General features: G+C 42.0%; 1 protein-coding gene across 4 annotated transcripts in view; it reads right to left on the reverse strand.

Annotated features, from left to right (window-relative positions):
• Window positions 1-3,045: 3,045 nt before the first annotated feature.
• Window positions 3,046-14,490, reverse strand: part of LOC135319532 (serpin B4-like) — a 44,568-nt gene continuing 33,123 nt past the window's right edge. For 2 of the 4 annotated variants that reach the window (XM_064480417.1, XM_064480418.1), the window contains exons 2-8: window positions 9,712-9,916; window positions 9,088-9,144; window positions 7,748-7,870; window positions 7,318-7,435; window positions 6,077-6,219; window positions 5,467-5,622; window positions 3,046-3,891 (exon numbers count right to left, since the gene is read on the reverse strand). In XM_064480417.1, the coding sequence (XP_064336487.1) occupies window positions 3,481-3,891; window positions 5,467-5,622; window positions 6,077-6,219; window positions 7,318-7,435; window positions 7,748-7,870; window positions 9,088-9,144; window positions 9,712-9,879 (1,176 nt within the window). In that variant the 5' untranslated portion in view covers window positions 9,880-9,916 and the 3' untranslated portion in view covers window positions 3,046-3,480. Of the gene's footprint in view, window positions 3,892-5,466; window positions 5,623-6,076; window positions 6,220-7,317; window positions 7,436-7,747; window positions 7,871-9,087; window positions 9,145-9,711; window positions 9,917-10,515; window positions 10,601-14,490 lie in introns of those variants that run through there. The other 2 variants (XM_064480415.1, XM_064480416.1) reach the window with 2 other exon arrangements.

Raw genomic sequence — 14,490 nt, forward strand, 5'->3', positions numbered from 1 at the left:
CTTCCAGAAGATTGAAAAGGAGAGAATACTCCCAAACTCATTCTATGAAGCCACCATCACCCTGATACCAAAACCAGGCAAAGACACTACCAAAAAAGAGAATTATAGGCCAATATCTCTGATGAACATAGATGCCAAAATCCTCACCAAAAAATTAGCAAATAGAATCCAACAACACATAAAAAAGATTATACATCATGACCAAGTGAGGTTCATCCCAGGGACCCAAGGCTGGTTCAACATATGCAAATCAATCAATGTAATACATCACATCAAAAAGAGAAAGAACGAAACCACATGATCATCTCAATAGATGCAGAAAAAAGCATTTTATAAAATTCAACAGCCATTTATGATAAAAACTCTCACCAAAGTGGGTATAGAGGGAACATATCTCAACATCATAAAAGCTATATATGACAAACCTACAGCCAGCATAGTACTCAACCGTGAAAATCTCAAAAGCTTCCCACTAAAATCTGGGACAAGACAAGGATGCCCACTATCACCACTCCTATTCAACATAGTCTTGGAAGTCCTAGCCACAGCAATCAGGCAAGAAAGAGAAGTAAAAGGGATCCAAATTGAAAAAGAGGAGGTGAAAGTGTCACTATATGCCGACGACATGTTACTATATATAGAAAACCCTAAAAGGTCCACACAAAAACTTCTAGAGCTGATCAAAGAACTCAGCAAGGTAGCAGGTTACAAGAATAATGTTCAAAAATCAGTTGCATTTCTTTACACTAATGATGAATCAACAGAAAAAGAAAGTAAAGAATCAACCCCCTTTAAAATAGCACCCAAAGTAATAAAATACCTAAATCTAACCGAGGAGGTGAAAGAATTATACACAGAAAACTATAAACCATTGATGAAGGAAATTAAAGAAGACTTTAATAAATGGAAATATATCCCATGTTCTTGGATTGGAAGAATCAATATTGTTAAAATGGTCACACTGCCCAAGGCAATCTATAGATTTAATGCAATCCCTATCAATTACCCAGGACATATTTCACAGAACTAGAACAAATCATAATAAAATTTATATGGAACCATCAAAGACTTAGAATTGCCAAAGCATTACTGAAGAGAAGGAAGGAGGCTGGAAGAATGACTCTCCCAGACTTCAGACAATACTATGGAGCTACAGTCATCAAGACAGCATGGTATTGGTACAAAAACAGACATATAGACCAATGGAACAGAATAGAGAGCCCAGAAATGAACCCACAAAATTTTGGCCAACTAATCTAAAAAATCTTTGAAAAAAGAGGCAAGAATATACAATGGAATAAAGACAGTCTCTTCAGCAAATGGTGTTGTGAAAACTGGACAGCAGCATGTAAAGCAATGAAGCTAGAATACTCCCTTACACCATACTCAAAAATCAACACAAAATGGATCAAAGTCTTAAACATAAGACAAGATACAATAAACCTCCTAGAAGAAAATATAGGCAAAACATTATCTGACATACATCTCAAAAGTGATCTCCTAGAACAATGTACTAAGCAATAGATATAAAAGCAAGAATAAACAAATGGGACCTAATCAAACTTACAACCTTCTGCAGAGCAAAGGAAATCATAAACAAAACAAAAAGACAACCCACAGAATGGGAGAAAATTTTGCTGATGAATCCAACAAAGGCTCATATGACTTAATACGAAACAACCAAACAGCCCAATCCAAAAGTGGGCAAAAGACCTAAACAAGCAATTCTCAAAGGAAGACATACAAATGATCAATAGGCACAAGAAAAAATGCTCAATATCACTAATTATCAGAGAAATGCCAATCAAAACTACAATGAGGTATCACCTCACACCAATCAGAATGGCCATCATTCAAAAATCCACAAATGACAAATGTTAGAGAGGCTGTGGGGAAAGGGGACCCCTCCTACACTGCTGGTGGGAATGCAGTTTGGTGCAGCCACTGTGGAAAACAGTATGGACATTCCTCAAAAGACTAGGCATAGACTTACCAAATGACCCAGGAATCCCGGTCCTGGACATATATCCAGGAGGAACCCTACTTCAGGATGACACCTGCACCCCAATGTTCATAGCAGCACTATTTACAATAGCCAAGACATGGAAACAGACTGAATGTCCATCAACAGATGACTGGATAAAGAAGAAGTGGTATATTTATACAATGGAATACTACTCAGCCATAAAAACTGACAACATAATGCCATTTGCAGCAACATGGATGTTCCTGGAGAATGTCATTCTAAGTGAAGTAAGCCAGAAAGAGAAAGAAAAATACCATATGAGATCACTCATATGTGGAATCTAAAACAAAAAGAAAAAGAAAAACAAACAAATGAAGCATAAATACAAAACAGAAACAGACTCATAGACATAGAATACAAACTTGTAATTTTCAGGTGGGGGAGGGTGGGAAGGGATAGACGGGATTTCAAAATTGTAGAACAGATAAACAAGATTATACTGTATAGCACAGGGAAATATACACAAGATCTTGTGGTAGCTCACAGAGAAAGAAATGTGACAATGAATATATATATGTTCATGTATAACTGAAAAAATGTGCTCTACACTGGAATTTGACACAAAATTGTAAAATGATTATAAATCAATAAAAAATGTTTAAAAAAAGGCTATGTCGTAGAAAATAAAAAGTGGTAATACTTGACTTTATATCTTGATGTACTTCAGGGTCCTAACTTCATCCTCCTTTCTTCACAATTTCTTCTCTTCCAATGTGATGCCATCCTTGCCTTTAGCTACCATGGCCATGTTTCTCTCAGTAATTTGAATCATATCATCAGCCTCACATCTTTAGAGGTTCAGTTTATTTCTAGTCTCTGAGTTGTAGACTCATGTTTAACTCCTGACACGGGTTACAGAGCCATTTATGTCCTCGTACTGGCTCCCCTCTTCTGCGTGATCATGCTCTACTACCTTTGTATTTTTAAAAATGCAACCATCTATTTCTAAATTATCTTTTCTATGTGTGGTGGGCACTTGCACTTTGTTGAAAGGAAAAAAGAGGAAAAGCAACAAAAGATATGAATAAATCATTGTTTTATTGATAATGTATTTCATAAAACCAAGAGATGAGGACAGGTAAGTGTCCCACATACCACCAAAATTCAAATACATGTGTGTGTCTAGGTCAATAGGTTTGAATAGTAGCTATAATTTTCTGAAATAGCAGATAGGATATTTCAAACTTAGATTAAGATAAAGTATTGAAGTATACTTGTAACACATTTTGGAGATTTTGTCTGAAGCAAAATTATCATGGGGAAATAAAGTAGGCCAACATGTGATTGTAGAAAGAGAAAGACAGACAAACATGCTATTTCAATGGTTAGATTCTTAGTGATGACCATGAGGTTGGAAAGGGAAACACATCAAGGAGAACCTGTTGCTTCCAGCAATGAGTGTATCAGAAGGACTCTGTGCATGTGCCCCTAGGGCCGTGCAAGGGTAATCACATCTAAGGGGAAGAGACTCTGCCCAAGAAGAGGATGGTGTTGGTCTTGTTGTGTCTGATGAAGAACAGGAAAGGGTGATCACAATGGAAATGTTCATAATGTGGTACTGGTAATGATTTTGTAACCACAATGATGCCTGTGGCCGCTGCAGCCTCCGTGCCCTCCTCATTCACCTCCACAAAGGACTTGTGCAAGGCTTTAGACACCACCAGGTTGTTTTTCCTAGTCATGCCTGAGAAGTCAGCCTTCTGAGAATTGAAGGCGTCCACCACCCCCAGGGCTACCAGTATGGCCTTGAGGTCATAGGTCTCTTCCACTTTGAACCGAGGTAAGTGTAAATCCACTTGACTCTTCCACATATTCTGTGAGCTCGTCCACTCTAATAATTTCTCAGCAGTGAGTTTATCTTCCAGCTGTAATGATGGAAAACAAGGACATGGAGCCCAGCTTAACACTGGATTGTAACGTGTGGGGAACCTTTATCTTAACAGTAAGTGTAAGTACAGGAGATTGAAGTGATTAGATTTAATCCGAGGATGCAAACGTAACAGAGACCTGAATATATATTATATAATCAAATAAAAGCTCTTATATGTTAATGAATTTGCCATTTTTATCAATATATGTACACATAATTAGATGCATATTTATAAATATCTATACAAAGGTATATAGCTATAAATGTATAAATACATACATATAAGCAGGAACAGAATCAGTAAATAAAATTACTTTGTAAAAGATGAACTGTTCAATTCTCATGCTCCGTATGTGTGGCATGCCTCATTTTCAAAGTCTTCTCTTGTTAATGTCCTTTCCTTCATAAATTTTTACGTTGTGCATTCATAGCATACATCCTACTTTTGTTCTTTTCTCTTGCTTGACGTATTTGTAAACTTTCCCATGGAGATATGTATTTCTCTAATCAAGTTTAAAGTATTACATGATACGTCATTAAATTGATTCTCAGTGTATCTCTTTATTTAATGAACATCTGACTGAATATATTTTCACTGCGTGTCAATCCCTAAGCTAAACTACTGGTAACAGAAACATGTACCATTGTTCCTTGTTTAAAATTTTTCATTATTTTGAGCCACTTCTGTCCAAAAGTGTTTGCCTCATTTAGACTTGTTACCATAGGCTAAAATCACAGAACTGGGGTTCCTGGGGTCCCAGATAATTCAGACTGCAGAGTTGGAGCAAGAATACTTGGATGTTTGTTCACATTTATTGCCACAGGACTTTCCCCGAGGAGTTCTAGTTGCTAGTGTCACTCCATATACATTTTGAGTGTGGGAAGCTCACCACCACATCAGCGTCAGCAGCAGCCACTCCAGTAACTGCAGACGACCATTAACAGAATGTCCTTTATATGTAAGATATTGCCATTGTATATTGCCATTTTTACATATTAACTTTAACTATTATAACATGAGAAGAGGACAATTCTCTAATTCCTTTTTGTTTTTACTCCAAGCAATGAGGCTCTGAATGACTTTTGGGCTCCTTGAACAGAATAATTCAACATTGAAAAGTGGGGATCAAAATAAATCTTTTTGCCCACAGTTTACAAAACCACTGTGATTTAGTATGCAATATGTCACCTGTGTTATTTCCATTTATTTGTCTTGTTTCTGAATGAACTTGCAAATATTTCAATCTGTCACCTACATGTGAGTGTCATTTTCCTGTTTAAATGAGTGGACTAGATTATATTGGAGGTTGTTATGGGTGCAAAATATTAGTATGTGGAGCTTTGTGAACTGACATTCCATAGTTTCATCAGAATATTGATGTGACCTGTGATGGACAGAATTTCTATATATTCTTCCTATCATACTGCGATCCGTAAGGTATATATTTTATTTGTTTGTTCTGTGCTGGATCTCTGTCAGCCAGCACCACCGATGTACGAACAGCCTATTTTGTTTGCATTGCTAGGAATCGAAGCAACAGTAGGAAGACTTGGAGGTACACGGTTTTACCTTCTGCAGTCCATCTACTTCATTGGGCAGCAGCAGCATCATGCTTAGCTCCTCGCCTTTGTACGGTATCTCCAGGATCTTGACTTGCATGTCCTCCAGGGAGGTGAAATTGAAGGTGTTGGTTTCTTTCATCATCTGCACAGATTTGCTTGTATCCTGCAAGGAATTAATGTGGAAACAGGTGCCAAGTGACCACAAGTCAGAAAAAGGTGTAATATTATTGAGATACCAAACCCATTCTCCTTCTAAGAGATGATCTGGGAAATCTGTGAGTTAGAGACAAGAGTTTCTATAAGGTTCCCCAAGTAATTAAAGAAAAAAAATTACATAAGGAAAGAGAGCCTTGACAAATTTGATTATCTACCTGAAGTTGTACATTAATCATTATGTATGTAAATTTCACATTTCACATAGAGCTGTATTACGTTATGAAAATAAATTATAAGCGGAGGGTATAGCTCAAGTGGTAGAGCCCATGCTTAGCATGCATGAGGTTCTGGATTCAATCCTCAGTACCTCCTCCAAAAATAATAAATACATGCAATTACCTCTCCTCATTAAAAAAAATAGAAAAAGAAAACAATTAAAAAAAAATAAGTATACACAATACCTTGCTCAGCCAAAATTTTTCCTTGACAGTGTTTTCCTCCTTAAATTTCTGGTGCCACTGCCCTTTGAAATAGATGGCGTTCACCAGCACCAGAACGGTGGAGCTGTCAATAGAATCTTTGGGAAATAGATTCTTGATTTTTTCTGCAAAGAAAGAAAATGGAAGGGTCTTCCTGAAGGCACACGAGGTTTTTGTTGAAGATGCTTTGAAAGTTACAACTGATCATTAAAACATTGACACAAGTCACCATATTAGGGACACCATACCCAAAAGTTCATAAGGTGCCATTTTCCCGAGTCAGCAGCCTGATGAAGGTACCCTCATGGAGACCCCTTCTTGTGACAGGTAAGGTGTTCAGTCTCTGTCCTTGGTGACATCCATCATCTCACACTGAATACGGATGGAGTGATTTCAGCTGATCTTTCCAGCTGTCAACTTCCTCCCTCTATCACTGTATCCTTCCCTCCCGGTACCCTCAATACCTACTTTCCTCTCTTGTTTCCTCTGACTTTGTTCTATTCTTCCTTTCTTAAGAACGTTTTCTTCCTTCCTCTCTCTCTTCCTATCTGTTCACTTTTCACTCACTACTCAGAAGAAATAGGCCTGAATGCTCTTCAGGATGAATGACATGGACCCTAACACCATTACCAGGGTTGTCCTACTGTTCATTCTCCACTTTGAATTGCTGTAGGTTTGACCTATAATTGGGATGGAGGTAGGACGTGGTTCAGAGGATGGAGACTTTGTGCAGCCACCTGCCGTGGTTGGGGAGATGGCTGTGACCATCCCTGCAGGATGTGGGCACGGACAATGGGCCATGCAGCTCTGCGACAGGTGACAAGAAGGATGGTTCAGAGGAGAGCTGCTTGTTTCCCAAGTAACAAAGGATAAGGGAATCCTTTAATATTGTCTCCTAGTGATCATAATCCAGAATTTAAGACCCTAATTTAAAGAAAAAAGTGTGAAATCAAGTGAAGTTTGAGCCGAGACCTGGGATTCACAAAGACACTTCATCCCCAGACTCCAGCTGTGTTTCCAGGAGCTGGTGCTGGGATCCCTCCTGGGTCCCCTTGTTTCTCTCCACATTTACTGGGACCATCCCACCATCTGCATGTCCTCCTCCATCCTCTACAGTCTCATCTCACCCCTCTCCAGGCACCCCATGCAGTGTCCAGCACAGGGGGTGACACACCCAGCGGAATGAAAAATGTTTCTTAGTGACTGAACCTTTCATAACGTACCATTAGTTTGCCTTTCCACCCAGGAATTAATCATCTTTCGACTTTCTTCTGGAGCATTCACAAAATCAGCAGATTCCACACTGGCTAGGTACAAGTTCTTCACATTATCCATGTATTCCTTTGACATGGGAAGGAAGAAAGAGGAATTAAGAGTAATTCATGAGTAACTTTGTAAGCATCCCCAAATTAAATTTTGCTCAGTCATGAGCAGAGAGAGGACGTGGGACCATCCCAACCCCACTTCACTGGTGGGTGGTCAGGCTCTGGGACAACCCGAGGGTGGGTTGTGGTGTGGGAGCCCAATGTCCCCAGGGTAAATGCTCTCCGTGGGGGTCAGCCAGGCTCACCTGCCTCTCCTCCCCCATTTGGAGACCAGGGGGCAGATGACCAGGATGCAGACGAAAGGTGTGGGCAGGCCAGGGAAACTCACCTGAAGAAAGGGAAACTCCTTTCTGCCATAGAGCCTGTTGGCGATGTTCAGCTCATAGGCGTCGGTGGGTTTGTTTAATTCAGTCAAAAGCTTTTGAAAGTGATGATTTTCTGGATTTTCAACCTTCAAACATCAAAATGAGAGCTCATCAGGCTCTCTTGATGTAAATACTAAATCCACCTAATTTGTCAGTTCTGTGCCTAAATTTTGGTATCTCCTCAATGACGTTTGTTGTTATTCTTCAATTTTGGTGTATTTTACCTCAAATATCCTTCGTAATCCTTACATTCAGTCTTCCTGGAAATGCCTCCTACTCTAACATACTCCAAACATATCTCCTTTGAACCAGAGATGCAGCACCATTCCACTGCTGTCTGTGCCGTAATTATCTCACAGTCAGATTTGGCTTCTCAGGTAACCCTAAGCGCTAGAACGAGACTGCATCTCTAATAGTCACCAATGGTACAGGAATGTCTAATTTGCATCATTTCCTATGTTGTGAATGAAGCCACCTTGTATTTCTTGGTGGGATTACCTTCTAAGACCTACAGTTTGTGCTCAATGGCTGTTCACTCACGACCACCACACTCTGGGTTAGGAGCCATGTGTGGTGGGCACACTGCTAATGGCTTTCCATCAGCATCTCTTTATTTAGTCTAACTGACATGAAAACAGGAAAGCTCAGATAATTAAAAAACTCCCTGGAGAAACAATGTGGCAGAGCCGATTTTCAACTCAGGCCTGTCTGTATCCAGTATCTTCTACTTGCTCTAAAAGTTATGGAGCATTTGGGCTGCACACCAGAATTCTCATTTAATCATTTTCCAAAGTATACCTGAACTTATGGTCGCTCTTAATTTTACTTATGAGCTAAGTAAAATTACGTAAGTTTAGTAACGTCTTGTGATTATCGTCATTACGGTTATTATATAATAACAATACATATCATGTATAAGGATTTTTGTTGTCCAGGCACTGTTGTCATGTTTTGCATGTGTTTGCATGTACAGCAGCAAATCTTTCATTGGGATGAGGTCTCTGAGGCCCAGAGTAGTTGTATTTTGCAACGTTCCCCATTTGTGATAAGCAGAGCAGGATTTTGAAGCTACCTTTGGGCTCCAGAACACATACTGTTAAGCAGAAGCTAATTGCCTCTCAGGGAAACAAACAGATGAATTAAATAAGCATGTAATATGAAATGAGAAACAATCTGTCCCATCTACTTCGCTTAAGATGCCCGTGATAGTAAACTCTTCTCCGTTTATCTGAAATTCCCAGTGTAACGTGCGACCGTCTCGGATGTGTGACCTCCCTCCAGGCCCAGGTGCCCTGGGACTCACGGGATCCGCTGTGGCTCCTGCTGTTGGGTTCTCTGCGACTTCCTTAAAGTGAAGGGCCTGCAGGAGACAGGAAGTGGGACGAAGAAGCTTTACTCTAAAGACCTACCTTCATCAAAGAAAGACAGAGGAAGAAAGAACCGAAGAAAACAAACAAAACAAAAGCCAAAAGCAAACTAAAGTAAAAATCAGTAAGGAAACAAAGACTTAAGAACAAAGTAAAGCAAAATGTAAGCATTTTGCTCCTTGACGACCCAGCAAAGCGGGCTGATCACCAGCCACTTCAAAGAATCCTGATTCATTTTCACTCACTGCAGAGGGAGCACGTAAAGCTGCCTCCCACGGAGTTTAGTCAATGTGTCACTTCTACCTGAGCTCTTCCCCTCTAGTTGGGGGGCAGTTGTAGGGGTTCATGTGGGTCCCAGAGGAGGGCTGGGCTCAGGGAAGCAGAGGGGGCCGGGCACTGGGGGAGACGTGTGTCCCCCACCACCCCGGGCCCACCCAGTCACGCGGCTGCTTGCGGCTCTCTGTGCAAGCCCTGGGGACTGCCAGATCTGTGACCATCTGCACACAAGACAACAGAGGAACCAGTGCCACCTGTTCCAGGTAAAGGAAGCTGCCACCTACCTTCTGAAGTTGTGCAGCAGTGTTTCCTCGGGACCCCAAGTAAAGCATGCCAAATGCTGACATGATGCTGAGGGGGGAATAGAAGATATTATCCCCTCTTGATCTCTGTCTGATCTGTTGGTACAGATCGACTCCAAAGTGGGTGATTGGTCCACTGAGTGAATCCATGGTGTCTTGACGCTGTCTGGAGCTCCTGGAACAGAATCTGTCATTTTATAATGAGTTTACTGAAGGGAAGGTTAGCCTGTAATACAATTTTCTTAAAAGACATCATGCCTTATATATGGGTTGTGGGATTCTGGTAACTAATGTTTGTCTTCATTTTACTTTTCAAGCCTTTTAAAGTGTACTTGTGTACATTTCATCATTAGAGGAGTATCAAAATTAATATTTAAAGACAACGTTTATGAAAAAACAAATAGACTTTTATCTTTCCATCCTTGCTGACTGTACTAAGGCTGGGTAGAGAATGCATTGTAACAGATACCGAGACAAAGACTGATGTGGTGACATGCATCCATGTCTCACGAGGCACTTCCCTGACTTTTTTCTGAAGGATCTGTAGGGGCCAGACATCATAACCACCCATCCCATATGCACCTAACGGAGTATTTGAATTTTTTTTGGAAATAAAGAAGTTTCCTAAAGAGTAAATCAGATGAAAAAGGCGTTTTCCTATTGCCCTGGCAGAGTAAATAAAGTACAATCAGACAAAATGAAACAGACCAATGAGACGATGCACATCATTGTTATCACTTTGAGAAGAGCTCCGTGCAGTGAAGCAGCGCTGCTGGCAGCCCTTACCTGTGATCCTGGAGGGGGCAGAGGTGGGCGGGGAGCCTGTCGGCGTCTGCGCGGTGAGCGGTGAGATGGGAATATATAGCTCCCTCTTGCACCTCCCACTGCCCAGAGCAGCTGCAATTTCAAGTAAATCAACCTTTGGTTTCTTCACCAGGCTAACCACCAGCTTCCTGAGTAACCGTGACCTTCATGAGTGAAATCTCCATGAGTAAAGACGAGATTATTATTCTTTTCCTGTATTTCCTTTTCAGCAGCAGAAATTGGGACCTGCAATTCTTTGCTTATATGAAATGTATGTAGCTGCCTTTCTATTACCAATGAGAATATAGTTAATTCCAACTCCTTCCCATGATCCGAGCCACTACCCACAACCAGAAAGAACCCTTAAAATTCTTTCTTCTCTTACACATTGAATGTCTTTAAGGTCACTTCAAACGCAAACAATTTAAAAGCTTATATTTTCTATTTTATGCTCTGAAAGGGCTTTTCACAGATCAACGTCCTGGCAATTATTCTTTATAACCAGAAAATAGCTTGAATTCTCATCGTAAGAGATATGGACGAGGTTTCCCAGCCATAGAAGGAGAACAGGCGTCATCTGCCTTCCCTTAGCGGCTGGACCTTGGCAGTGGTCCTCCCGGTCGTGCCTCTTGCAGCCAAGCCCAGTGTGGCCTGATTTCTGAGGTCAGTGGGAGGTTCATTTCCTTGCAGCGTTAACATGTTTTCAGTGAGAAGAACCATGGATGCCAACAGGGGCCAATTTGGTGGCAGTATTCTCACTTTTACACAAAGGTGTAACAGAAAATAAATTATTTGTGCTACAGAATCACGACATGTCTTTGTCAGTCTGCCCCTGAGCACACCGGCTTCAGATTCTTGGTCTGGACAATGGAGTCTAATGCCAGAGAGAAAAAGGAGGAAAAAGTGTTCTTTCAATGCCATGGTTACGTCTTGTCACTAAAACCTTGGCGTTTTCAAGTGTCTGGTGTTTGGGTAGAGGAATCGTATTATTAACTGTAGACTTTTACTGCGTGGGGTAATGTCTTCAACACTTTCCCTCTTCAACACCTATTGAAGCTGGTCCCTTTGTTTCCCCCACTTCACAGATGACAGAAATGAAACACAAAGTGGCTGAAACAAAGCCCAGATTTCACTGGGCCCTGAATTGCACAGGCGAGCTGTCCAGGCAGGAGCTGGCTCATAAGCTGCATGTGTATCCACCCCCCACACTACGTTAGACACACTGTGGGATTCAAATGCCATTTCTCCTCCTGTTTAAATGGAAACACCCTGTCTCTTCTGCACTCTCCAGAGAGATAATCTCCTCCCACACCATGTAATGGGGCGGGATTGGGTCAAACAGGAAAGTCCCAGAACCCTCCTCTGTGGGCCCCAGAGTCGCTAGGAGGGGAGGCTGGGGCTCAGACACTCCTCTAGGGCTCCAATCAGAGACAACCAGGAGCAGGGAGTGGGGGATGGAGTTGGGATGTCTCTCTGTGTGTGTGACTTAGAGAGAGGACCAAATCCTGCCCACCCACCATTCCCCGAAATGGCTCCATCCAGCTGGGATTTGGAAGACATGAATAACTTTGAGAGGGAACAGAGGTGGACAAAAGTAAATCATTTTTTCGCCAGAGTAGACTGTGCCCTGCGACACGGCAATGGCAGGGGACAGCCTGTATATCCAAGGCATCTGGCCCAGGATCTCCCCTACCACCAGATATGGGATGCTTGTACTGCAGACTGACTTTCTAAGTGGGATATCATGCACATACAGTGAGCTCTCTATATCCACTGTTCCTGCATCCGCAGATTCAATCAATCAGATGGAAAATGTATATTAAGAAAAGTCCAGAAACTTCCAAAGAGCAAAACTTGAGTTTGCCCCACTCCAGCCACTATTTTACATTGTATTCATAACTATTGATGTAACCTTTACCTTGTCTGAGGTATTATAGAAATTGAAGGATGATTTAAAGCATAAAGGAGAATGTACATAGGCTTTAGGGCATTTTATATAAGGCCCTTGAGCACTCATGGATTTGGGAATCCTGGGGTGTCCTTGACCCAGTCCCCCATAGGTCCCCAGGGACGTCTGTACTGTAAGGTTCACCACTTAAAAATGTGTAAGTCACTGGCTTTTTGTACATTGATAACGTTGTGCAACCACTAGCACGATCTGATTCCAGAGCCATTTTATCACTCCCCAAGGAAAATCCTTCCATAGTTCTCCCTTCTCCCCAAGTCTCTGGAAACCACTAATCTGCTTCCTGTCTCTGTGGGTTTATTCAATCTGGATATTTCCTGTAACTGGAATCACAGAGTATGTACCCTTCTGTATCAGACTCCTTTCACTTAGCATAATATCTTCAAGGTTCATTCATGTTGGAGTATAAATTGGTGCTTCATTGCTTTAGAGGCCTAAATAGTGTTCCTTTGTATGATATACCAGTTTTAAAACAAATCCGTTCATGTGTGGATTACTTTGGGTCTTGTGTAGCCTTGTGAGTAAGGCTGATATAATCTCTTATGTAGACATTTCAGTGTGGACCTATGTTTTCACACCTTAGGCATATCCTTAAGAGTGAAATCTCTGGGTCTTTTGGCAAGTCTATGTTTGATTTAGAAGAACTGCTCGACTGCCGTACACAGCCGCTGCCCCACGTTACATTCCCACCAGAACGCGATGAGTGTCCGGAGGCGTGAGTTATGATTCTCTGCACCAGCCCCGTGACTGTCGACGGTCCTGTCGCTGAGTCTCTGTCTCTGCACGTCACGCATTCATAGGAAGTGTCACCTACAGTGAGGTCCCAGAAGCCCAGGGGATGGAGACACGCTGTGAAGGGAGAAGGGATCTGTCTTCTACAACTGAAAGCTGTTTCTGCCGATCCCCCTGCCCCCAGGCTCTGCTCTTCTTAGGTCTCCTCTGTCTGTGGGTATAACACCTGAACGGGACTGAAGGAAAAAGACCCCTGAGCTGTGATTAGGTAAGGCTGAGGGAGGGTGTAGAGTATTGAGTCTTGATGAAGAGGTCCAAATCAGAAGGCAGTGGCAGGAGACAAGTCCTTGGATGAAAAACTACAAACAGAAGGACCGGGAGCTTCTGTTCAGGGTTGGGCCACACGTCACCGTCACAGAGCAAGTGGAGGCTGTGAGTGGGAGGGGGATGGGTTTCTTTGGGCTCAAAGAGAAAGAGGCCTGACCCTAGAGGAGCAGAAGCAAGAAGCTCAGCCTGGAGCATGAGGGAAACGTCGGGGAACAGAGCAGCCCAGGTGGAGTATCGGGAGCTCCTGCCTGAGGCTGATTCGCCCTGTGGCTGAATCACGCAGGTTTGTCGTGCAGTTTGTCTTTGAGAGGAGGTGTTGATTGATAAGGACCAGGAATTTGGTTACATTGAAAGAGAGTTCATTTACATACGAAACCATGTCGTACTTCTCCACCAGTCCTGGTGTTGAAAAGTGCTCCTGGCAGGTAATAGATGAGTTATGACACGCTGATGTCGTACAGCGTCACAGAAGACTCAGCAATTGTCACAATGGTTTCTAAGGCAGTACTTGCCAACCTAAGCCATCGGGTATTTTCTGCATATGCACCAACATCATTGGCTCCAAGAATCCAGGAACCCAATAAAACCAAAGGGGAAATTACCCTTTCAGGAACCATCCAGCTGTTTTTATACCTTTACAGGTTGGTGAAGAAATATGTCCTCTCTTCCTAAACCTTCCTTCCTTGTGAAGGGCGGGAAGATGGTCAGCGTTGTTAAGTTGCTCCTTCTAGGGGGCAACTCCCTCTTCTTTGTTTTACCTTGGCCTTCCTGTCAGCTGCCAAGGAACCTACTGCAGCTTCCTCCTTTTCCTAGGACTGTCCCTCTCCCTCCTTGTTTGCCTGAAATATATTTTTCCGTGACTGTATGTCTCTTGATATTTTCTCAGCAGTAGCCTCTCATTCCTCTGTTTTATACTGTGAAACCACAAAATA

The sequence above is a fragment of the Camelus dromedarius genome, chromosome 28 (assembly GCF_036321535.1).
Source record: "Camelus dromedarius isolate mCamDro1 chromosome 28, mCamDro1.pat, whole genome shotgun sequence".
Lineage (NCBI taxonomy): Eukaryota > Metazoa > Chordata > Mammalia > Artiodactyla > Camelidae > Camelus > Camelus dromedarius.